Source organism: Musca domestica, unplaced genomic scaffold (assembly GCF_030504385.1).
Source record: "Musca domestica strain aabys unplaced genomic scaffold, Musca_domestica.polishedcontigs.V.1.1 6, whole genome shotgun sequence".
Lineage (NCBI taxonomy): Eukaryota > Metazoa > Arthropoda > Insecta > Diptera > Muscidae > Musca > Musca domestica.
In genome coordinates, this window is record NW_026712363.1 from 25,932,978 (window position 1) to 25,960,507 (window position 27,530).

General features: G+C 34.0%; 1 protein-coding gene across 1 annotated transcript; it reads left to right on the forward strand.

Annotated features, from left to right (window-relative positions):
• The first annotated feature begins 216 nt into the window (after positions 1 to 216).
• On the forward strand, positions 217 to 4,253 carry LOC101900259 (UPF0389 protein CG9231). The gene is made up of 3 exons (XM_005182406.4): positions 217 to 376; positions 444 to 616; positions 3,896 to 4,253. The coding sequence occupies exons 2-3, from the start codon at positions 444 to 446 to the stop codon at positions 4,095 to 4,097; spliced, it is 375 nt and encodes a 124-aa protein (XP_005182463.1). The 5' UTR covers positions 217 to 376; the 3' UTR covers positions 4,098 to 4,253.
• Positions 4,254 to 27,530: the final 23,277 nt, after the last annotated feature.

Here is a 27,530-nt window from a genome sequence, read left to right on the forward strand (position 1 = left end):
CATATGCCAAAGAGAGTAGATGTCAACAAGGATTTGAAGGGAAGCGCAAAGCGTATAACTTAAGTTATTTTCTTTATTCTCTCATAAATTAAAGAGTTTTATATAATATTGTTATTTTTTTCTAAAGAAATTTTTTTTTATATTTTTTTATTTCAACAAATGTTTTATTGAAGTCCTTATTCCTTATTCTAAAGTGAATTTCAACACCTAACGCCAGCGTCTGGCGTATTGTGTGCCATTACTATTTGCCGCGCCATAATCAACTGTTTTTTGTTTTGACAGCTAAGCTGTGGGGAGAGAGTTAGCGAAACTTTGTTGTTATTTGTTGTATAATTTCAGTAGTCAGTGGCACAGGAGGAGTAAAGAATTTCCAAAAGTATATCTCTATGAAGTAATCTTTTCATATTTCATCATATAATGATGTTTTTTGTTGTCTTCCCTAGATGTTGCGTCAAGCCTTGAATGCATCCCGAACTTTGGTACGCGGCCGTGGTTTCAACACATCGCCACAACTTAAGCAGGGTATCAATAACCACGAACCCAATGGTCTGGAAAAACGTTTTTTGGTATGGACTGGCAAATTCAAGAGTGTCGATGAGGTTCCCAATTTTGTAAGGTAGGTTTTACATTTGCAAGAAAAGCTAAAAAATCGCAGTTATTCGATAATAGCTATTATTTAAACAGGTTCCATTTTGATTTGAGAATTTCATGATACAGGTGCAAATTACGTGCATACATATGTACATGTTGCATATTGTATATAAACATAGTTGTTATGTATATATATGTATGCTGTTTCAATGGAATATTCCATTTCATTTTGGTTGGCTTATATTTTGATTAATATGTGCTTGCGTGCGTTGGGAAAGATAGATCCATGAATCACGTCGACGCGTGTATCAATTAAGGCAACATACTTGTTTTTGGCAATGTGTATTAGATCATTTAATCAATTCCAGCCAATGGAGCTTTATAGAATAATTGCTTTGAATATCCTAGGTCACAATGCTGCAAAGCTGCAATCTAATTCACAAAGTGAGACAAAAACTAAAATCGACAAAAAAATAAAAAAGTGTAGCCAAAACTTGTTGTTTCACATTCACGAGGATGGTTTGATAGTGTTCGGCTTACAGCGTTACTATGAAATTGCGCCAACAGAATTCAACGCATTTTTTTTCAAAATTGATATGAACTAATACATCTTGATATTATTTACTTTTTTTGGAAGAGCCCCAAAAATGCATTAAAATCGTCTGTTATTTAAGCAGCACGATCGACTCCCTAAGCATATCTGTTGGATATGTTCTATGGCTTTTCGTTATGAAGTTGTTTTTTTCTCATGCCTAAAACTATGCTACAAAAACGACACATTTGATACTCTTTACAAGTTATTACATTACAATAGCTCTGTTCTAGACCTAGCAAGAATTTGGTTCGTTTTGCAACTCTTGACTGGAGAATCGGCTATGGAAAAAAGGAAACGAATATCAAGATCATTAATTTGAATAGAAAAGATTTCAGAATAGAATCCAGCCTACTCGCTGTCATTCCTTGCTCAAACTCGATGTAATCAGACATCCAGGGCAAGATCGTTGGTAAGCCTATTCAATATATTTTCAATTCCATGGAATGCAAAAATCATAAGTTTCTATAACAGCCTTTCGGTCGGGAAACCGTATCGATCACAAAGAGGTAAAACGACTATCTTCCTCAGGTGAACTTTATGGAGTTTTTTCATTTCATATTTTCGTAGAACAGGAATCTAGCCTCGTCGTTGCTATTCCTTACTCAAACTCGATATAATCAGACTTCCAGAGAAATATCATTTCAAATCTTGTGTCGGACACCATTTCTAGCACCAAAAGTCGCTTCAAGATTAGGGTTTTGGGTTCCCTAAAGTTTCTAAAAGAGTCATAGCTGTCGGGAAACCCTATCGATCACAAGAAGAGACAAAAAATATCATCCTAAGATGAACTTTCAAAAGATTTATGGAGTATTTTCATGTCATATTTTCGTAGAGCAAGAATTCAGCCTCCTCGCTGCTATTCCTTACTCGAACTCGATATAATCAGACTTCCAGAGCAAGATTGTTGGAAAGCCTAGGTCAGACACAATTTTTAGCACGAAAAGTAGTTCTAATACCAGGGTAGTAAAATCAAACAATCAAACAAGGAGAATATATTCCCCGGGTGAACTTTGAGATAGAGTAAAAAATCGTGTAGTTGGTCAACAGTCTTCACAGAGAAGACTTTGATAATAATAAGTCCAATATCTTCATACAGGAGGTCAAAAGAAGTCTGATTCGGAAAAACTTAATCTCACAAAGTTGGCATGTACCCACAACACTCTTGTTGGGGTTTCCAGCTAAGCCCACTTTAAAGCAAGTCGAATGGAAGAGGTCCTACGGAAATTAGATACATTTTCAGGGTGAGATAAAAAAACTGCAACAAAGTCAAATGCCATAATTTTTACATTTTTTTTTTTAAATTTCATTGAATGAAAGCAAAAAAATGTTGGGAATTGCATCAAATTTTAGAATAAGTTTAGATTTGTTCGAATTGGTCACCTTTTGGCACGAATTATGGCCTTCAAAAGGTCAAACGCTGCTCAAATGTTGCTCTGCGTTATTTTGGCCCATTCCCGGCGAAGGTGATCCTTGCTTGAGGTGATCGACACTTAAGTATTTTTTAGTGCCAACCTTGCTTTCCAAAACACTCCAGAGACAATAGTCCAACGGATTGGTATTGTGCGCTGGGAATGAAGCGAGGAACCTCATTTTGTAACCATTTGCGTGCCCATGGCTTTAATACACCCTTCAGAATATTTTCGCTATAATATTTGGCATTTATTCTGATGCCACGGTCGATTAACACGAGCGCAGAGCGACCATCGGCTGTTATGGCGGCCCACACCATCACCATGGCCGGTGCTTGAGTTCTGGTGGCTAACCGAAGGTGCACATTTTCTGCTGAACTCTTTGGCAAGTAAACACTATCATTTTGTTTGTTTATCATCGGAGAAAACCAAATTTGGCAGTCCACCATTTTCGAGCAAACGAAGCAACTCTTTAGCTCTTTTGAGTCTATATTTTTTCTGTTGCGGTGTAAGTTCTTGCACTTTTTGGCTTACCCCGAGCTCATTTTTCAATAGTTGCCAAATGGAATATTGCGATATGTACAGCTCACGAGCCATTTTTCGGCCACTGCGACGCGGGTTTCGATCAAGTCGCTTCTTTGCTCTTCGAACCATTTCTGCTGATGTTGCTGTTTTCTTCTTCGGTCCACTTCCTTGACGTCGGGCTACGCTACCAGTATCACGTTAACGAGCGATGGTACGAGACCCAAAAGATTTACTCACATTTAAATGCTGGAGTGCTCTAACGGATAACCACTTGTGGTTTTCCAGCCAAATATCAAGAAATCAAACTATCACACTTGAATTCCATCACGAATAACTTTTTTCTGGAAAATTCTCAGCAAAATGCTTTTGTAATGAGCTGTCACTGGAATAACTTTTACAGCTGTCGGACGATTGGCTTAGAAATAACAGGAGTCTGAAGTTGGTTGCAGTTTTTCTATCTCACCCTGTAATTATAGGCCAGGCGCAGTAACATATTTCGAAAGAGAAAAAGAACTATTGATCATAAAGATTATATCGTGGCTAGGAAATTGAAAAAAGATTCATCGCAACCTGCCTAGAGGGAGCTCATGATCATGATAAGTCTATGGGAAGAATACTTCTTTAATTTTCTCCTTTATTTCCGAAAATTTGGTATTAGCTTCATGGATATGGTTTGTGGTTTTCCATTTCTCAAACTTCAATAGTCTCTGCTTCTCGAAAAATAACCTCAGATTTTTGACTCATATTAATACCTTTATTTTCTTCCTTCTTCCAGTCGCGATGTCATGGAACGTTGCCGCAACACAATCCGTATTCGTTTGGCCAACATTATGATGGCCCTGACCGTTATCGGCTGCGGCATTATGGTCTACAGTGGCAAGGAGGCCGCCAAGCGTGGTGAATCGGTTACCAAACAAAATCTCGACTGGCACAAGCAGTATAATGAGAAGTATGCTGGCAAAGAAGCAAAGGAATAAAGGAGGTGCCTACCAGAACTAGAAGTTGAAAGTATATTTTTTATATTTAGATACTCACTCTCATTGTATATAATACAAATGCGCTGTTATCTTTGTTTCGAAAAAAAAAGTTATACAAATAAATGTCGAAAACGTGTGCTTAGAATGAGAACGAAAGTCAGATCGCAAAAGCAACCACCGATTGCGGATAGTGGAGAGCGCAAAATACATATTAGGTAGCTGTGAATTAAATAAAACGCCTTGGACAGCTCAGTGGATCCAACAGGAGGCTTTCAATCATACGGCGGTAAGTTCTACGATGCCGGATTGATATGCAACAACATCGGCTGCCACCTCAGTGAACGTCTGTATGTGTTTATTTTTTTTTTGCTTTGGGAGCATCATATCCTGGTGTGTATATTTTGGGGATCCAAAAGGAGGGTTTCAATCATACGGCGGCGAGTTCTACGACACCGGATTGACCTGTAACAACAGCGGCTGCCACCTCAGTGAATGTGTATTCGTGTTTATTTTTTTGCTTTGGAAGCAGCATATCCTGGTGTGTCTATTTTAGATTCTTTTCGTACGTAGAAGAAAACCTAGGCTTATCAAAATATCATCCACCACATACCTGTCTCGGTGCGATGGATGCCAAGGATGGGTGCATTTTAACAATTGTTCTGTACAAACCTGGTTGCGAGACTACAGCGAACGTTTTATCGCAACAATGTAGTACCCAGAGAGCTCGCGTCTTGGTCATCAACGTCAGAGTAGTCTTCGGAGCATAGAATCCTACCACAGTATCTTGAATAGTAACTTCTACGCACAGCATCACTTGTTGTTATTCCAACTTCGGATGGTGTATCGTTTTTGCAATTCACTTGCCTGATATTCCGAGGTATGATTGATGAGATAGTGGAATTTATGATAATCGACATCCGAGTCGTCTTCGGAGTATAGTCTCTTGAACAGCATCTTACGCCAGGTGAGAATGTGAGGTGCTTAATGTGAGAATCCAATGCTTTTAAATTCTCTAATAACCGCCTTGTACTAGAGGATTTTACTGCCTACTATGTGTTGTGTCATTCTGTCCTAGGTAATGACCAGAGGGCAGGCAGAGCAGATTAACTGCTACACAGTTCGCATGGTAAACGAGGATGCCCCCAGAGGAGACTACCATACTGACACCCGGTCTGATAAATGACGTGACTTGGCAACCCGACATTTGTTTTGAGCCAGACCACCTTCTCAGTCGTCTCCATAGAAACCCCGATTTCATCACCTCTGAACGACGGGCTTCCCTTAACCATGAGAAAGCTCACTTCACTTGCTTCAGAGAACTGCCCAATCCTTCTGATGTTCGTGTAGCAAAAAAGCTAAAGCCGCTGGCTATATACTGGCTGGCCGAATAACCGAAATACGATCAAATTTACTAGCAAATGCGGCGAGATTAGCGAATGAACTTCAAATTGATAGTGAAGGTTAAAAAATCTCCATCTAGACCATCTGAAGGGCCATAACATTCGAACCGATATGGGTAAACTGTGGGTAAAGATTAACTTAATATTTCGAATCCTGGGAAAAAGGATAATGGGACCGAAGTCACTTGTCGAGCCAATTTATCGAGCACGCCAAGAGTGATAGGAAGAAGCGAATAGTACTACGTCACATAAGTTCTCTTTCCTACGTTGAGGTACCACACACAGTTTGCGATAGGTGTTGTTGCGAATGTCATCCGAAACGCTAAGTCATCCAAAGTATAGGGTCTTGGGGGAATATGAATGATAAAGTTTAAACAAGTGATTACCCCGAGTATCTCACTGAAATCCTATGCGGCTATTCTATAGCAGACCGTTCTGCTATTTTCTATAGCAGACAGTTCTACTATTTTCTATAGCAGACCTTTCTGCTATTTTCTATAGCAGACCGTTCTGCTATTTTCGATAGCAGACCGTTATGCTATTCTATAGCAGAGCATCTCCTATTCCATAGCAGAGCGTTCTACTATTTCCTATAGCAGACAGTTCTGCTATTTCTTATGGCAGACCTTCTGCTTTTTTATGGCAGACCTTCTACTATTCTAAAGCAGACCGTTCTGCTATTTTCTATAGCAGACCTTTTGCTATTTTTCTTTAGCAGACCTTTTGCTATTTTTCTTTAGCAGACCGTTCTGCTATTTTCTATAGCAGACCTTTTGCTATTTTTCTATAGCAGACCGTTCTGCTATTTTCGATAGCAGACCGTTCTGCTACTATTCTATAGCAGACCGTTCTGCTACTATTCTATAGCAGACCGTTCTGCTACTATTCTATAGCAGACCGTTCTGCTACTATTCTATAGCAGACCGTTCTGCTACTATTCTATAGCAGACCGTTCTGCTACTATTCTATAGCAGACCGTTCTGCTACTATTCTATAGCAGACCGTTCTGCTACTATTCTATAGCAGACCGTTCTGCTACTATTCTATAGCAGACCGTTCTGCTACTATTCTATAGCAGACCGTTCTGCTGCTATTCTATAGCAGACCGTTCTGCTGCTATTCTATAGCAGACCGTTCTGCTGCTATTCTATAGCAGACCGTTCTGCTGCTATTCTATAGCAGACCGTTCTGCTGCTATTCTATAGCAGACCGTTCTGCTGCTATTCTATAGCAGACCGTTCTGCTGCTATTCTATAGCAGACCGTTCTGCTGCTATTCTATAGCAGACCGTTCTGCTGCTATTCTATAGCAGACCGTTCTGCTGCTATTCTATAGCAGACCGTTCTGCTGCTATTCTATAGCAGACCGTTCTGCTGCTATTCTATAGCAGACCGTTCTGCTGCTATTCTATAGCAGACCGTTCTGCTGCTATTCTATAGCAGACCGTTCTGCTGCTATTCTATAGCAGACCGTTCTGCTGCTATTCTATAGCAGACCGTTCTGCTGCTATTCTATAGCAGACCGTTCTGCTGCTATTCTATAGCAGACCGTTCTGCTGCTATTCTATAGCAGACCGTTCTGCTGCTATTCTATAGCAGACCGTTCTGCTGCTATTCTATAGCAGACCGTTCTGCTGCTATTCTATAGCAGACCGTTCTGCTGCTATTCTATAGCAGACCGTTCTGCTGCTATTCTATAGCAGCTAGACCGTACTGCTATTCTATAGCAGACCCGTCTGCTATTCTATAGCTGACGTTCTGCTATTTTCTATAGCAGACCGTTCTGCTATTTTCTATAGCAGACCGTTCTGCTATTTTCTATAGCAGACCGTTCTGCTATCCTATAGCAGACCGTTATGCTATTCTATAGCTGACGTTCTGCTATTTTCTATAGCAGACCGTTCTGCTATCCTATAGCAGACTGTTCTGCTATCCTATAGCAGACCGTTCTGCTGCTATTCTCTATAGCAGACCGTTCTGCTGCTATTCTCTATAGCAGACCGTTCTGCTGCTATTCTCTATAGCAGACCGTTCTGCTGCTATTCTCTATAGCAGACCGTTCTGCTGCTATTCTCTATAGCAGACCGTTCTGCTGCTATTCTATAGCAGACCGTTCTGCTGCTATTCTATAGCAGACCGTTCTGCTGCTATTCTATAGCTGACCGTCTGCTATTCTATAGCAGACCTTCTGCTATTTTATGGAACACTTTCTGCTTTTGCATTTAAAAACTTAATTTTGAAGAAATTTTGTAGAGCACATTCTAATGCTCTTCTACGAAAGCTTCCCAGGCCCGCCTCTGCACACTTCACATACAAATAAAACTGTCTCACCGAACTCCTAATGAATATTAATTATCACTTTTTTTCAAATTCTGCACTTTAATTTGCACTACTTTCACAAATCTGCACAGACACACACACGGACACTTTATTAGTTGATCGAGTGTTAGCATTAACTTCGGTAAGCTAGCTTTATGACGTCATATAGAACTCATACAGCTAGATAACCAAAGAGAACATAACACCTCTTGTTTTTGCGAGGTTTCGAAGCGAAGCGCATAAATGGCGATAATAGTTTTGGTTTCTCGTTTTTTTTTTTGTTTGGTACAGTTTTGGCAATAACACTTTAAATTTTTGTAATTGGATTAACACTTGATGGCCACTTAAAAATCACAAGGCACGTTCGCGTAAAAGAAGGCAATAAATTTAAAATTTTTTCTCCGTTTTTATGAAAGAAACGGTGTTAATTGTTTGTAATTAATATTTGAGCAGCGTAATATCATTGACCAAAATTCATTTGCTGTCATCTGGGGAGGGGAGGGGGGACTTACGCATAATGTTGTTTAATCATGTATTCACATAAGGTTTTGTCGATGATGACCACCTAAAAACTGGGGTGGGGGAAAACTAAATCAAAATTTCAGGCAATAAAAATACTTACCGTAACAAATCATGGCACGCAAACAAGAGACAAGAAAGAAAAAAAAAATAAATAAAATAATAGCAACCTATAAACGTGTAATGAATGACCAAAAATATTTAATGCGGCGGTCCCGTCTTAAGCGATTTTTTCTCGTTTTCCCAGCAAATTAATTGACAACGCCAACGCATCATGAATTATGGCACTCTAAGTGGTTGGCGAACCGGCTTAAAGCTCATTGGATGATGGCAATGATGATAATGATGATGACGACGACGACGATGAGTTTCAGCCGCATGTGTTGTGCCAACAATTATTACATTTGCACGATTTGAAAGTGGCTGAAAATGTAAAAAAAGTTAATGTTTGTTAATAAATTATTTTATTTGGCATTTTATGTTTTGCAAAAAGAGAAAAGGTTAAATGCTTTGTAATATTTTATTTTTCATTTAATTTATTTTTCGTGTGTTTAATTGGTTACTAAAACGGCGAAGAAATTAAGTTACTTTAAATGGCCACAAGGTTTGTGTCTTAAGTCTTTCGTTTTGAGAGGCATTTTTTGGGTGAGAGAAATTTGAAAATTTATTTCATGTGAAAATATTTTTAAGTGAGTAAAACAGAGAGGGAGAGAGTTTTCTTGGAATATCCACCAAGTTTGTGTCTTAATTCTTTCGTTTTGAGAGGCAGTTTTTGGGTGAGAAAAAATGGAAAATATTTACATTTAATTCCCTGGTGTTTGTGTCTTAAGTCTTTTGTTTTTTTCTAGGAATTTATTGGGTGAGAGATATAAGAATAATAAATATATATTTTTTTTAATATTTATATTGATTTTATTTCCCCAAAAGGTTTGTGTCTTAAGTCTTTCGATTTGAGGTCATTTCTGAGGTTTGTTTTTATTTCTCTAAAGGTTTGTGTCCTAAGTCTTTCATTCTGGAATAATCATGTGAAAATATTTTTAAGTGAGTAAAACAGAGAGAGAGAGAGAGAGAGAGAGTTTTCTTTGAATATCCACCAGGTTTACGTCTTTCGTTTTGAGAGGCATTTTTTTGGTGAGAAAAAATGGAAAATATTTTCCTTAAAATATTTACATTTAATTCCCTGGTGTTTGTGTCTTAAGTCTTTTGTTTTTTTTTTTCTAGGAATTTATTGGGTGGGGGATATAAGAATAATAAATATTTTTTTTTAATATTTTTATTGATTTTATTTCTTTAAAGGTTTGTGTCTTAAGTCTTTCATTTTGAGGTTATTTCATGTGAAAATATTTTTAAGTGAGTAAAGCAGAGAGAGAGAGTTTTCTTTGAATATCCACCAGGTTTGTGTCTTAAGTCTTTCTTTTTGAGAGGCATATTTAAGGTGAGAGAAATTTGAGGTAAAAAATGTTTATTGAAATATTAACATTTATTTTAATTCCCTGGTGTTTGTGTCTTAAGTCTTTTGTTTTTTTTTTTCTAGGAATTTATTGGTTGAGGGATATAAGAATAATAAATATATATATTTTTTATATTTGTATTGATTTTATTAAAGTCTTAAGTCTTTCGATTTGAGACCATTTCTGAGATTTTTTTTTTATTTCTCTGAGGTTTGTGTCTTAAGTCTTTCATTCTGGAATAGTCATGTGAAAATATTTTTATGTGAGTAAAACAGAGAGAGAGAGTTTTCTTTGAATATCCACCAGGTTTGTGTCTTAAGTCTTTTGTTTTGATGTTATTTCTTGGGAGTGGGAGAGATGTGAGAATACTTTTATCTATTTCTCTGAGTTTCTTTTTCCTTTGTTATAATTGTGCTTCTTGTGTGTGTGGGAGAGAGAGAGCTATCTCCATATAAAATAGCTGTGAAATAACTGACTGACTGAGAATCAGTTCCCAGACGAAAGGAAACGGTTGAAGCTAGAATCTTGAAATTTTTCACAAGGGTTAGTCTTGGTACGTAGGCTTGTGATATGGCTGGGTTTTTGGAAATTCGTACTAAAAGGGTATGAAAATTAGTGAAATTTATCAAAAATAAAAAATAGCAATGAAATTTGGAATGAGAGTCACTAATGGAGTATAGGATTGATGTACCAAAGGGGGTTTTGCCAATTAGAATTTTAAGTTTACGAAAAGTTCATAGGCAACTGATTCTCTGAGATGAACTCAAATGAGTTGCTCTCTGAGAAAATGCCTTTGATATGTTGAGTTAATGAAGTTTGTGTCTCTGAGATAAACTCTTGAATAGATTGCGTGGAGAAAATCCATTTTGAGGGGTATTAAAGTTTGTTGCTTAAGTCTTTCGTTTCGAAGTGAATATTTTGTACAAAATATGACAATTTTTTATTTATTTATTATTTATTATTTTTATTTATTACTTTTTTATTTTTTTATTTATTTTATTTATTTATTAAATAACATGTTTATATATTTCTTTATTTTTTATTATTATTTTTTTTCTCTTCAAAAAAAAAAAAAAAAATTATTTTTGATTTTTTTCCTCTTCAAAAAAAAAAAAAACAAAGCTTTTTTCATTATTTTTTTCTCTTCAAAAAAAAAAACAAAAAACATTTTTTTTTTCAAATTAAAAAAAAAATACTAAATGCTCCGGTAAGTGTAACTGCAACATTTAAGGGTGCGGTTGCTTTTTTTCAACCAAAAAAAGAAATCAAATCAGAATCTCTAGATTGGCCATCAGTTTCCCAGTAAACCACCGGTCAGCCGGCCAGGCATTTAGCCAATTTCTGGCTGGGATTAGATATGCAATGCCCCCTACCCCCTCTCTCTAAGCTTTTCATTATCATAATACATTTAAATTAGTGGTGAATGGTGCTGGTCACCAGCACACACACTAATAACAATGAAAAAATCATAATGAAAAACCCGTTCCCATTCCAGTTTCTAACCCAACCCAATATGAATTTTTAAGGCAAATATTTCAAAGACTTTTGAAATCAAAAAAAAACCTGGTGGCGTTTCCCTCCATACAATTTAAATAGAAAAAAAATAAAATCATAGAGCATGGCAGACATTTTTGAAAGAAAAATAAAAAAATAAAAGAAAACCAAAGAAAGATAAGGAAAAACAAAGCAAAAAAAATTCAATATGGAAAATTTCCCACAATTACGTGAACCACATACCAAAGAAGCAGATCGTCATTCACATTGGCAACGTCATCATTATGTTATGGCCATGCATTGCTTCACTTACTTTCAATTGGTCTACACTTCATGCTTCACACACACACACTAGCACAATCAAGGCGTAAAGCCCAGCTTATGCTCTATTAAAAAAAAAACCACGACCAAGTTGCCGTCATCATCACTAAGAGGAAATATTTCAACATTTTTTTTCGACTTCTGCTTCTTTTTTTTAATGGAGGTCATCAAAATTATACACTTGTTAAGTTGTAGCCACGGTTATGGGTAAATGGATTTTTCGTATTTTTTTCGTCTTCTTGAGGGTTTTTCAGAATTTGTTTTTTTTTCACAAAATATTTTGTGGCATTATTTAATTAGGCGTAATGTTGTGATTTCATCAAAAAACAAAAAGGTTTTTGACTTGTGGTTGTGAACAAAAAAAGTAGAAACTAAAAGCAACAAAGATAGATACGATAGAGTCTTCAAGTTCTTGGGAACTTTTAATTTCATTATGATTCTGGGTTTTTTTTTGCTATCAAGGTTTGGTAATTCATTAAAAATATTTTAAGTCGGGTATTATTAAGAAAATGCCAAGAGGAAGTTATGAGATACAGCTGAGAATAGATTATAATTAAAATTTAGGAAAAATCTTAATTCTTTCGCTAATTTTTATTTTTATGAAAATGAGGAAATAATTTTAATGGGTACCTTTTTTATCTAATATAAAAGGCTCTCTTGTCCACCCTCAATTTGCTATGTTGCTATAAAATAGTTTTTTGAGCTAATTTTGATTATAAATTTTGTGTAAAAATTATTAAATAAGTAAAAAATTCAATGCAAAAAAGCTATTTTAGAATTCTCTTAAGTATTTCTCTTTCATTATTTTGCCCATCTATGCTCTGAAGTCACAGAGATAAATTGAATAACTGGTAAAGTTTCTCTCTTTACTGAGTTTGTGCCTTAAGTCTTTTTTGTTTTTGTTCATTACCTTGTAATGGTGAGAGGATGTGTTTTAACTGTTACAGAGAGAGAGAGAGAGAGAGAGAGAGAGAGAGAGAGAGAGAGAGAGAGAGAGAGTGTGTGTTAAAAACCAATGTAATCACAAATTTGCTCTTATCATTTCCTTCAAATTATTTGGGTTTGTGTCTTAAGTCTTTCATTTTTGTGAAATAAAAATTAAAATCAGAGAAAAAATAATAAAATACAAAAAATAAGAAAAAGCATAAAAATCTGCAGATTTTAAATAATTGAAAAAATAAAAAATATTTTGAAAGAAGATTACGGTTTTAAGGCTGTGAAACTCTGTAAAAGAAACCAGTAAGGTAAGGTCAAAAGTCGGGCGGGCCCACTATAAGATACCCTACAACTTTTATTAAAAGGTAGTTTCTCTCTTTACTGAGTTTGTGCCTTAAGTCTTTTGTATTTATTCATTACCTTGTAATGGTGAGAGGATTTGTTTTAACTGTTACAGAGAGAGAGAGAGTGAGGGATATAATTTCCTTTAAATTATTTGGGTTTGTATCTTATGTTGGGAATTTATGTGAAGTAGATCATACCATCTATGAACCTTAGTTGAATGCGTATCATGGCTTTAGGGAAGTCTCAATTTGAGAACTATATCCAACTCTGAATCGATTTTCAACAAATATAACTTACGGACGGTGCATGATATGACTTCGATAAGAATTATATTAAAAAATATTTATTGGAGCAATAGACACCCCGGGCCGAGTTTCACCAAATGGAAAAATTCGGTTGGAAATTAAAAAATCCATTAAATTTGGGCTGACATTGCAGATATGGTGGACAATAACCGTAAAATCGTATGAAGAGGTATATCGAAGGTATGTAAAAAATCTGAACCGATCTCGATGAAATTTGGCTGAGGTATTTTCGAGCTGTACCTGCTGTCCGTTATCAAATCTCATTGTTGTGGAGTGCATATTACGCATGTGAGGGCCATAAAACCCCAAATCGGATGAAACGTATATGTGGGAGCTATAGCTATATCTGAACCGATTTTCACCAAATTTGATGTACTTGCTTCTAGACCGAATTCCGTTGGAAATGCTAAAATTCAGGTCATTTGGACTGATATTAGCCATTTGGTGCACAATTAACCCGAAATCGGTTGAAGATATATATGGGAGCTATATCCAAATCTTAACCGATCTTGACAAAAATTTAGACACTTATTTCTGAGCTGTATTTGATATTTGGTACCAAAGATCATTGTTGTGAAGTGCATATTACGCATGTGAGGGTCTAAAAACCTCAAATCGGATGATACATATACATGGGAGCTATAGGTATATCTGAACCGATTTTCACCAAAATTGATGTACCTGCTTCTAGACCGAATTCCGTTGGAAGTGATAAAACTCAGGTAATTTGAACTGATATTGGACATTTGGTGCACAATAAACCTGAAATCGGATAAAGATATTGATAGGAGCTCTAACAAATCTGATCCGTTTTCGATGAAATTTTACAGAGGTATTTCTGGGCTGTATCTGGTATCTGGTACCAAAGATCATTTTTGTGGAGTGCATATTACGCATGTGAGGGACCTAAAACCCCAAATCGGATGAAACATGTGCATGGAAGCTACAGCTATATCTGAACCGATTTTCATCAAATTTGGTGTACTTGCTTCTAGACTGAATTCGGCCGGAAGTTTCAAAATTCGGTCCATTTAGGCTGATATTAACTATTTGGTGCACAATAAACCTGAAATCGGTTGAAGATATATATGGCAGCTATATCTAAATTTTTACCGATTCTCACCAATTTCCATAGGGTTTGTTCTTGTACCAAACAAATATTATTTGGAAAATTTCCTCTCGATCGGATAATAAATGCGACCTGCATTTTGTTCACAAAAATTCATGGACAGACGGATGGACGGACTGACAGGCATAAATCGACTCAGAAAGTGATTCTATGAAGATTCTCAAAAGTGACTATGAGACTATCTCGCTTCCTTCTGTATGTTCCAAACAAATTCACAAAGACATAATACCCTTACCACTATGTGCTGTAGGGTATAAAAATGGGAGATTTTAAAAGGCCTTTAAAATTTTAAACAAAAATTGAGAAGATTTTTTTTTTTCTTAAAAACGCTTTGAATTTTAGCTTAATTTTCAAACATTTGAAATGATTTAAAGAAGACAAGTTTGGTTCGCATGATTCAAAAAAATTCATCTGAATTTAAGAATTATTTTTTCCATATTTTTTATTTTAATTTTTTTTTTTTTTTTTTTGTTACAAATTTAAATCTCTGACTCATCCCGACAATGCGCATATAATAAAAATTAATTATATTTTGCTTTTGGTTTCTTTTTTGTTCGACGTTTTGTATTGTGAAACCGGAACATTTTCCGTAGACACTGAATACCGATTTGACCATATATGGCAGCATAAATGTAAAACAACACAACAAATAAATTATCTATAAATAAAATGGAATGACATGATCTGTTATGAATAACATCTAAATTCTGAGAAAACAAAAAATCTTGTGAGACATTTGAAAGCCCAACAAAAAAACAAACAAAAGTAAATGTGCGACTTGAGACATGTTAATAAACCGGTATTAATTAATAAATTACAAAACAACAACATATATACGCCATTTAAACGACCGTTAATTTTAAAAATACACATTAAGTCATGGAGATACATACGTACACATTTACAAGGGTATAAATTACAGGAGAAAATAATGCCGCATCGGCCTACGCTTAAACTGTTATTACCTTTTTATAGTTTGTACAGTTCTCTCTTTGATGGCATTGCTGTTTTGCAGATATGAAGCTCATTATATGGTTTGCTCTTCAGATATTTTTAAAGAAAAATCAAATTTTTTTCCGAAAGATTTTGAAGTTTTGAGTGCCTTTTAGACATTATTTTTTTGCAACATAGTTGTCTTTATTAATATTTTTCCTTAGGGTTTTTTTAATAATAAAGGCATTTTGGGGGCTCGGTGAAGTTTGTTTCCTAAGTCTTTTATCCCGAGCATAATGTTTTTATGAGCAATTAACTCTCTGAGTTGCTCTCTGAGAAAATGTCTCTGATATGGGGAGTTAGTAAAGTTTGTGTCTTAAGTCTTTTGTTACAATGTATTTCATTTTGAGAACTCTGAGAAGAGATCTGTAATATTTTGATCTGGCAACATTACCTTTTCTCACTTGATTGCATAGTTTGTGTCTTAAGTCTTTTATCCCGAGCATAATGTTTTTATGAGCAATTAACTCTCTGAGATGAACTCTAACGGGTTGCTCTCTGAGAAAATGTCTTTGATATGGGTAGTTGTTAGTGAAGTTTGTGCCTTAAGTCTTTTGTCCTTTTTGTTTCTATTTCTAAGAGATTTAACTCTCTGAGGTAATCTCTTGAGTAGATCCCATGGAGAAAATCCATTTTTGAGGCTTATCAAAGTTTGTTCCTCAAGTCTTTCGTTTCAAAGTGATTAATTTCAAACAAGATATAGGCGACCGAAGAAATCCATTTTCATCTCAGGTTTCCACTTGAGAGAAATATGTAGATAAAGCAAATTGTAGTAAAAAATCGCCGACTTGTTTCACAATTTATGACAGATAAAAGCATTGAAAATTGTGACCCTTTGTGTGTGGGATATCAGAAGCTATTCGCAGATATATGTATCATCTTCACAAGAGATCTTGTGTTGGCAAATAGGTTTGTATGTGGGAAATTTGAAGAGAGTTGGATGCTTATTTCGATTTCTGTGAACGTTTTGTTTGCCAAAATCTTGAACCCTATGTGGGGGAGGTACCAGGAAAAATTTTCCGATCTCTACCATCTTTATAAGAGATCTTGAGTTGATGGAAATATTGAGATGTGCCAAGTCTGAATGGAAACGGATGTCAATATCGGGTTTTTTAAGCTTCACGGATATTAAAAAATTTTCACCCTTTGTGGGGGAGGTACCAGAAGGATTGAACCGATATATTTCATCTTCACACCAAATATTGGGTTAATAAAAATATTGTGATGTGTGCAATTTGAAGAGAACCGAATGCTTATTTCGGATTTTATGATCGTTTTGGTTATTCAAAACTTTGATCCTTTGTGGGGGAGGTACCGGAAGGAATGGTCCGATCTCTACCATCTTTATAGGAGATCTTGTGTTTATGGAAATATTGAGATGTGCCAAGTCTGAATGGAAACGGATGTTAATTTCGCGTTTTAATGAGCTTTATGGATATTCAGAATTTTGACCCTTTGTGGGGGAGGTACCAGAAGGAGTGGACCGATATATCCCATCTTCACAACAGATCTTGTGTTGATAGAAATAATGCGATGTGTGAAGTATGGAGAGAATCGAAGGCTTATTTCGGATTTTATAATCGTTTTGGTTATTCCAAACTTTGATCCTTTGTGGCGTAGGTACCATAAGGAATGGTCCGATCTCTACCATCTTTATAAGAGATCTTGTGTTTATGGAAATATTGAGATGTGCCCAGTCTGAATGGAATTGGATGTTAATTTCGCGTTTTAATGAGCTTTATGGATATTCAAAATTTTGATCCTTTGTGGGGGAGGTACCAGGAAAAATTTTCCGATCTCTACCATCTTTATAAGAGATCTTGAGTTGATGGAAATATTGAGATGTGCCAAGTCTGAATGGAAACGGATGTCAATAACGCGTTTTATACGCTTCACGGCTATTCAAAATTTTTGATCCTTTGTGGGGGAGGTACCGGAAAGAGTTGACCGATATATCCTATCTTCACAACAGATCTTGTGTTGATAGAAATATTGCGATGTGTGTAATTTAGAGAGAACGGAATGCTTATTTCGGATTTTATGATCGATTTGGTTATTCAAAATATTGATCCTTTGTGGGGGAGGTACCATAAGGAATTGTCGGATCTCTACCATCTTTATAAGAGATCTTGAGTTGATGGAAATATTGAGATGTGCCCAGTCTGAATGGAATTGGATGTTAATTTCGCGTTTTAATGAGCTTTATGGATATTCAGAATTTTGACCCTTTGTGGGGGAGGTACCAGAAGGAGTGGACCGATATATCCCATCTTCACACCACACCTTGGGTTAATAAAAATATTGTAATGTGTGTAATTTGAAGAGAATCGGACTCTTACATCACATTTTATAAGACTTTTAATTATTTAAAATTTTGAACCTTTGTGGGGGAGGTACGTGATGGTGTGGAGCGATATTGTTCATTTTCTCACATGATCTAGCACTGATGCAAATATTAGGATTTGCAAAGTTGGAGCAAAATCGGTTAATCCTTTCTCTTTCTGTGCAGAGAATATATTTTTTTGAAAATTTCGATATTTTGTGGGGCGGTACCAGAGAGAGTGGTCCGATATTGCCCAACTCCGAACTCGATCTAAGTTTGCTGATAATATTACGATGTGCCAAGTTTGGATCAAATCGTATACTCCCTTCGAGAGGTATCGTGCGCACCAGCCAGTCAGATAGGCGAACGGACGGAGGGATGGACATAGCTAGATCGACTTCAAATGTCCTAAAACGTTATTTCGCTGAAGCACATTTTTGACGTATCAAATGATATATACCCTCTCTAGCCGTATGGCTGAGGGTATAAAAATTATAAAAATTAAAATTTATATAAAAGTAATAAAATTAAAAATTATTAAAAAATAATAAAAAAAAAAGATTTCAAACGTTATTTTCTTTTTGAAAATTAAAGCAAAACTAATTTCTGATAAAAAAAAATGGCCAATGCTTAAAAAATACCCTTTTACAAGAGAAATAGAGAAATAGAGGGAGAGAGAGAGAGCGAGAAGCCAAACAATTATTCCCATTATCTCATATCTAAACAGCAAAAATTCTTAGATAGACCCCGGCAAGCTTATCTGCTTAGATGTGTCCATTATTTGCTTTGAGTTTTTTTTTTATTTATTGAATACACCAATACATTGAACAATTGATTTTAGCAACTTTCAATTTAACACACACTCGCACACACACACACGAGAGAATGTCTCTTGAATATCAACGGAAAATACGCCGACTGACAACGACACTGATAAATGTTTTATAAAAGCGATTAAAAAAATCAAAAAAAAAAAAAAAATATTGAAAATAAATACAAAAAAAAAACCCGCGTACGCAAAACTCGTCTTGTCATCGGCATTGCTGTCAATGCCGTCGTCGCACAGTAACTAAAAATCGCCCACGTTTCTGGCCAAATGTCTGTAACTTAAAGACGTATGGAGATATTTTCATGATTCTAAAACACTGTGCCTTGCTTGTCAGCGTCGTCGCTGTCACACTCGCCGGGCTTATTTGCTATCATTGATCATCGTTGCTATTTATTCCCACAGCCGGATGTAGACAGACACAAAATCCCAATCAATGATGATGGTAAATCAAATATTGAGTTAACAGCGATGAAAAAAAAGATTTTCTTGGCATTTGACAGATGAAGTGATTGAGGAGATTTTTACTTTTTTTTTAATAAAAAAAAATGTTTTAAATTATGAAATTTGTATGCCGGCCACTGCAGTTGTGTAATAATTTATAGCGCATTTGGTTGTGGAATTTCAAAAAATTAAAATTTATTATGAAATTTCACAAAAGGCAAGGGCATGAAATATATCCGACATTGACACATAAGTCTTATAATTTGTTCAGTTTTTTCATGAAATTTATTAAATTTTTTTTTTTGAAAAAAAATGTGTCAAATTGAAAAGACCGATTTTGCAAAAAAAAATCGGAGATTGAAAGGAGAGACACAAATTTGCATAAAATTAAAGAAAGGTGTTTCAAACTATGAAATTGTTTATGCCTTCCTCCTCAATTGTGTAAGAATTTATAAATGTCTTGAAATGGATTTGGTCCAAAGAGACCTAGGGTCCAAAATCGTTATTTCGATGGGGCACGTTTCGGCCGTTCAAATGATATATCCTCTCTCTAGCCATATGGCTGAGGGTATAATTAGCAATAATTGCAGAACTTAGTGTTTAGGATTATAAATAAAAACTCTGTCATTTCAATGAAATGAACACTTACTGCTTCTCTCGAAAATAGTTTGAAGGCCTGAAGTTCGTTTTATTGTTTTCTCTTTAGATATTATTAAGAAAAAATCCCTTATTTTGGACATTCAGAAGTGTCTCTTAAGGTTTTTGTCCCACTATTTGCACACATATTGGTCCTTTTGAACATATTTTTTCTAGGGATTTACTTACTGCCGAAAATCATATTTTTAAGAAGTGAAGTTTGTGTCTTAAGTCTTTTGTTTCAATGAGCCTATAAAGGGAACTCTGAGATGAGCTCTCGAATGATTTGATGTAACATGATTGTGAAATTTGTTTCTTAAGTCTTTTATCCTTCGCTTCACTAATTCTCTGAGATGAGTGCTCTCTGTGAAAATGCCTTTCATAGGAGATTTAATGATGTTCGTGTCGTAAGTCTTTTATATCTGTGCTTAATGCTCTCATAAGCAATTAACTAACTGAGATGAACTGTAAAGGGTTACTCTCTCAAAGAAAATATCTTTGATTTGTGGAGTTAGTGAAGTTTGTGTCTTAAGTCTTTTATCCTTTGCTTAATGTTTTCATTAGCAATTAACTCTCTGAGATGAACTGTAATGGGTTAGTCTCTGAGAAAATGTCTTTGATAAGGAGAGTTAACGAAGTTTGTGTCTTAAGTCTTTTTACCCTTCTGAAATTTAACTCTCTGAGTTAGTAATCTTTGGAATAGATTGCATGGAGAAAATCCATTTTTGAGGCAAATTAAAGTTTGTGGCTTAAGTCTTTTGTATGAAAGGGATTTGCCAATTTGAAGATATTTACCGGTTTTTTTAATAATAATAATAATAATAATAATAATAATAATAATAACAATAATAATAATAATAATAATAATAATAATAATAATAATAATAATAATAATAATAATAATAATAATAATAATAATAATAATAATAATAATAATAATAATAATAATAATAATAATAATAATAATAATAATAATAATAATAATAATATAATAATAATAATAATAATAATAATAATAATAATAATAATAATAATAATAATAATAATAATAATAATAATAATAATAATAATAATAATAATAATAATAATAATAATAATAATAATAATAATAATAATATAATAATATAATAATATTAATAACAATAATATTTTAAAACTAATAATGTAATAATTTATTTAATGTCTCTCTGCAAAGGATGATCAGTAAATTTTATTAAAATTGGTCAAGCTTAATTATTTTATTTGAATATATGGACTATATGAATGGTTCGATTGTCTTTGTTTATCTTATAAATATGTTGGAAACCAAGTAGTTTTTAATACGTAGGACTCTTTAGGATATTTCTTCGCTTAAAAACATGGAATTATTTTTTATTTTTGCAATATTTTTTTTGTGTAATTTTTATAATGTTTTGAACAAGGATTGCTTTTTTAATATAAAAATCTGATACAAATATTTAAAGTGTCGTTAATTTTTCAACATTTTTTATATAAATCTAGAAAACAAAGTATTTTTAAAATATTTTATATTTGAATACTCGGATTTTAAATTTATTTTTTTTCTGTTGGTTTTTTTAACACGTAGGACTCCTTAGGATGTATCTTCGCTTAAAAGAATGTAATTATTTTCTTTTTATTTTTACAATATGTTGTTGTTTTTTTTTTTTTTTGCATTACTTTTTCTAATTTGCAAATGTGATACAAATTTTTAAAATGTTTTTGATGTTAAACAATTTTTAATTTAAATTTAAAAACAAAGTATTTTTAATATCTTTTATTTTTGAATACTCAGGTGTTTAATTTCATTTTTTTGTTGGGTTATTTTTATAAATTGGATTTTAAAGAACAACTTAAAGAATAATTTAAAAACTTCTACAAAATGTTCAAATATTTGAATTTCTTTAACATATTTTCTGTATTTTTAATTGAAAAAAAATTTTTTTTAGTTTTTTGTTTAATTTTTCAAAATTAAATAATTTTAAATTATTAATTTTTTTAAACATATATTTTCTACATTGAATATTTTTAGAATTTTTGGCGCCTTTGATTTAATTATTCAATTTAAAAATGTATATTTTTAAAAATTTTGAAAAATAAAAAATAACTTTTTCTAAGTCTTTTTGAACTTATATTTAAAAAAACACACACAGAAAACATTTAAAAAAATATGCAAATATTTGAAAATTTTGTAATGAGTTTTTAAGTTGATGGTTTGTGGCAATCAGAGTTCTTTAAGCTACTTTCTTTATTTTTAAATTCAAAAACAATGTTCTTAATTTTTTTTTTAATTTTTCAAAAATTTTAATCTTTAAAACCCATTTTTTATAAATATTTTTCTTTTGAATTTATATTTAAAAATATAGAAAATATTTAAAAGAATAAATAATAAAGAACTATATTTGGAAATTCTGTAAAATTTTTGTAAAGAGTTTTCAAGTTGATTTGCGGCAAAATTTTCACAAAAATCCAGTTTTTAAAAATAAACCAAAAATATGAAAAATAAGGGTTAAAAAAATAAAAATTTGTACTAATTTTTGGAAAAAAATTAATTAAAATTTGGATACTTATTTAGACTTACTATAAGTGATAAAAATTAGAAAAAAATAATTTCAGATTTTTGACAACTTAAAGTCTTGAATTTTTTGAAAAAATGTAAAGTTATCTTCAATTTTTTATATATATTATTGGTTACTATTTACAAGTAGTGAATAAAATTTCAAAAAAAAAAATGTTTCTAATTTTAGTAAATTCTGTAAAAGTTTTTCGAGTTTTTTTCTATTTTATCTTTTTGGAAATCTTATATTCAAATATTAGGCAATTTTCAATTTCATCAATTTTTTTCAATTTTTCAAAATATTTTTTATTAACTGAATATTACAAAAAGTGTAAAAAAATATTTTCAATTTTTTTTAATTTCTTAATTTTTTTTTTTAATTTTAACTTTTTTACTTTTGTGTCAATTATACTCACCTTGTTTTGGATTTTCGTGCCGTTCACATATTTTTTAAATTGAAAATTTTAATTTTTAATTTTACTTTTCATATCCCAAACCTGAAGCAACACTTTTCTAAAAATTTCATCACAAATGATTTTGAAATCGGTTTTTAGTTACACACTGTACCTTTGGGGAGAGGGCAACATTTAACTTTTTTAGGTGGTAAAAAGAAAACGCGAAAAATGCGAAGCAGGGTCCTCGTTCTAGAACTCTTGTCAGCCAAAAACAAAATTTGCGTCCCACTCATTTCAGAAAAGCACATTTTTTTCTTTTTTTGAAATTAGTCTTGAAAAGAAACGTTGCTGATGCCTTGGTTTGATGACGCAAACCATTTTTTCCATATTTTTTTAATTTCAAAAAAAATCGTTTATTGCTTTTTTCTGCGGCTGCTGGAGTATAGCAGCTACATGTCGGTGTGTGTGAGTGAGTTTTTTTTTTTAATTTGTTTGTATTAATTTTTTTTTTGGTTAATGGAAAATATTTGCCGGTGCCAAAGACCGTGAGCTGTGTTCACTGTAATGTCCGTTTCCAAACTGATCTGATGTCGAAAACGTGTTGACTTAGCTGACGTTGTGGCTTATACTGGTACTGTTGAAATTTGGCCCATACCATAAGCCGCAAAAGTTGAGAAGTCTTGAAGTTTTACCTGATTTTCGGGTTTTTTTTTCTTCTTCTGCTGCTGCTGGTTGCGATCGTTGTTGTTGTTGCGGCTGCTATTGCTGGGCTCTTGTGTGTGAGCGCGCGCCTCATACCACCAACGTTAATGGTATGGGTTATATTACGTTGTTGTTGTTGCTGCTGCTGTTACTTTCTTAACACAACCCTCAATCTTAAAACCTGTCATCGTTGTTGTTGTTGTTGCTGCTGCATTCTCATTCTCCATTCTCTTTTCAGTTAATGGGGGTTATGTACACGTGTATGTGTGTGTGTGTGCGTGTGTTTTTGGCTTAAAACCGGTGACGCTCTAGCACTTAGTTCAGTGACTTGTAATACAGTCAAAGCAACAAGTACCCACACAAACATACACACACACTCTAACCCAAGATGTGTTCAAAACAAGGCACGGAGACGGAAATCAATTCATTTTGAGTCTCGTTTCTTTTTATCTTTTTATTTATTTTAGTTTCTTTATATACCACCTATTAGCTCTTTCTCTCACTCTCATGTTCGTACATTGCCACATATATATATATGCACATGGGGTATGTGGGTTTGTATATAAAGATATTGTACAAGTGACAGAGATTTGAACTCACCCTCTCATTTGCACGCTCTTCCCTAGTAAACGCACACACATGAGGGGGGATTCTTTCGCTCTCTCTCTTTCTCTCTATCTCACATGTAAACAGTAATTTAATTACGCCTTAGAGAAGAGTTCAATTCTAGAAATTCTTTCTCAGGCTTGCAACAGATTCATTGCTTTCAAATGAAATTTTATTTCAAGAGCCGGCTTGAAAAACGATTTTCGAAGAACGTTCATTTGAAAAAAAAAAAAATAATTTTTTGTTTAAGGGAAAAATATTTTAAATTTATGTAATTGAAAAACAAAAGAAAAATTATTAAAATCTATGGTGAGATGCTGAATAAGAAATACTCGTAAAATCTAAAGAATTTCTCCGATTTTTTCGTAAAAACCCAAAGATTATTTTGGTCGAAAATTTTAAATATTTCAAATATTTTTGAAAAAAAAAAACAAAATTCTAGAAATCAACAGTGACCTCAATATCAAATTTCAGATCTATTTCCACATCCAATACCAAATGTAGTAACATTTACTACGCATATCCAAAAACAATCTTCATCTCTCCATCCTAGACACCTGTGATCTGGAATTAGTAACAATTCGGACTTTTCAAACAATTATAGAACGCATATCCAAAACCAGCTCCTTTTCTCAACCGCAGACACCAACAGTGACATCCATATCAAATTCCAGGGGTTCAGCTCTATCCCTTGACCCAATACCAGATTTTAGTAGCATTTAGTTCTTTTCGCGCAGTTAATCTACGTATTTTCAAAAAAATATCTCCATATCTCAACCTTAGATACCAACAGTAACCTTAATATCAAATTTCAAGATTTCAGCTCAGTATTTTCCCACATTATCGATTTAGTACAATAAATGCACGCCTACTCAAAACCACCGCAAAATATATATTCCAGGTATTAACAGAGACCTCAATATCAAACCAACTGAGCCTTAATATCAAATTTCGGGATTCCAACTCTATTCCTTCGCCCAATGCCGAATTTAGTACCATTCAGTACAATTATAATACGCATTTCCAAAACCAGCACCTTCCCCCAACCGCAGACGGCAACAGTGACATCCATATCAAATTTTAGGATTTCAGCTCTATCCATTCGGCCAATAACAAATTAAGTCCTATTTAGTACTTTTCGTACAATTATAGTACACATTTCCAAAAACACCTCCATATGTTAATTCGAGATACCAATAGCGGCCTCAATAACAAATTTAAGGATTCTAGTCATATCACATCACCCAATACCAAATTTAGTACCATTTGGTATTTTACGTACAATTGTTGGACGCATTTCCATACCATCGCCAGATCTCAAACACAGAAACCATCAGTAATTTAAATATCAAATTTCAGAATTTTACATCTTTCCCTTCACTCAATACCAAATATATCGTAAACCACCTCCATATGTCCAGGCTACACATGAACAGCGATCCTAATACCAAATTTCATATTTCAAGTACTATTGTACCAAATATGGTACCTTTCGTACAATTATAGTACACATTTCCAAAACCACCTACAGTTACCAAGAGAGATCTCAATATCAAATTTGAGGATTTCAGCCCTATCCATTCACCCAATAACAAATTTAGTACCAATTAGTACTTTTCGCACAAATGTGGGACACATTTCCGAAATGATCTCCATATGTCTAGGCTGTACATGAACCGTGATCCTAATACCAAATGTCAGATTTCAAGTATTAATTGTTCACCCAATACCAAATTGTAATTTCGCGTTTTATGAGCTTCTTAGATATTCCGAATTTTGACCCTTTGTGGGGGAGGTACCAGAAGGAGTGAGCCGACATAGCAGATATTGTGTTAGTAGAAATAATTGGATGTGTGAAATATGAAGAGAACCGGAAACTTATTTCGGATTTTATGATTGTTTCGGTTATTTAAAACTTTGATCCTTTGCGGGGGGAGGTACCAGAACCAGTGGACCGATCTCTACCATCCTTAAAGGAATGGTCGGTTCTCTACCATCTTTATAGCGTATCTTGTGTTGATGACAATAATGAGATGTGCCAAGTCTGACTAGAATCGGATGTTAATTTCGCGTTATATGAGCTTCATGATTATTCAGAATTTTGACCCTTTGTGGAGGAGTGGGCCGATATATTCCATATTTCACACCAGACCTTGGGTTAATAAAAATATTGTGATGTGTGCAATTTGAAGACGATCGGAATCTTACAACACATTTTATATGAGTTATAACTATTTAAAATTTTGACGCTTTTGTGAGGGTAGCACTTGATGGAGTGTACCTATATTGTCAATTTTCGCACCTGACCTAGCACTGATGCTAATATTAGAATTTGTAAAATTGGAGCAAATTCGTTTTATTCTTTCTCTTACTGTGCCGTAAAATATTTTTTTTTTTTTTTTTTTTTTGAAAATTACGACCTTTTGTGGGGGAGGTACCAGAAGCAGTGGAACTGTATTGCCCATCTCCGAACTTAATCTAAGTTTAACAATAATATTAAGATGTACCAAGTGTGCATCAATTCAAATACTTTCTTCAAGAGTTATTGGGCGCACCAGCCAGCCAGACACACAGACGTTGGAATATCGCTAGATTAACTCCAAATGTCCTGAAACAGATTTGTAAGAAGCCATCGAGTATTGGCAAGAATGAAATTCTGCTCAAAGTCCGGTTGCTGCCTGGCTTGCTAATAACGAGTCATAATCTCTGAATTCATTGATTACCATTTGAGAAAAATCCCATTTGTTTCTCTAAGAAATGAAACAAAACAAGTGAAAAAGCAATACGTTTGATCGGGCCGAACTTTGAATACCCTCCACCATTTGGAAAGAATTTGAAAATTTTCAAAAAAAAAATAAATAATAAATAAAATCCGCTAAAAATTCTCTTAAATGCTGAATGTGGCCACTATATTAGGGTCTATACGACGACGGGTCAATACAACATTCAAATGCGATACTTGAAAAAAATCGGTTAATAAAGTAGATAAAATCTTCAAAATACCGAATATCGGGAGATACCGTTATATGGGGGCTATAGGAAGGCCTGGACAATTTTCTGTCATAGGAAATTCAAACACGAAATATTAAAAAATACCGGTGAATAACGTAGCTAAAATCATAAAAATACCGAATATAGTGAAGTACCGATGTTTAGGGCTATACGAAGACCTGCTTAGACAATTTTCAGTGACAGGCTGTAGTTCTCAAAAGGAACTTCAAATACGAAATTTTAAATAATTCCCGTGAATAAATTTGCTTAAATTACCAAAATACCGAAAATAGGGAGGTACCATTATATGGGGGCTAGGTTAGGTTAAATGATATGAAATGGTTGTGCAAACAACAACTCCACTCGTCGTCCTTAGCCACTCGGCCCACTCTTCCACAAAGGGTCAAAATTCTGAATAATCATGAAGCTCATATAACGCGAAATTAACATCCGATTCTATTCAGACTTGGCACGTCTCAATATTTCCATCAACACAAGATCTGTTATAAAGATGGTAGAGATCGGTCCACTGGTTCTGGTACCTCCCCCGCAAAGAGTCACGGTTTTAAATAACCAAAACAATCATAACATCCGAAATAAGTTTCCGGTTCTTTTCATATTTCACCCATCCCATTATTTCTACTAACACAAAATCTGCTGCGAAGATGGAATGACCGTTGGCTCGATGTCGGAGAGAGAGAACAAGTCGGGCAGAATTTTCTTACCCACTATCATCTGTCTAACT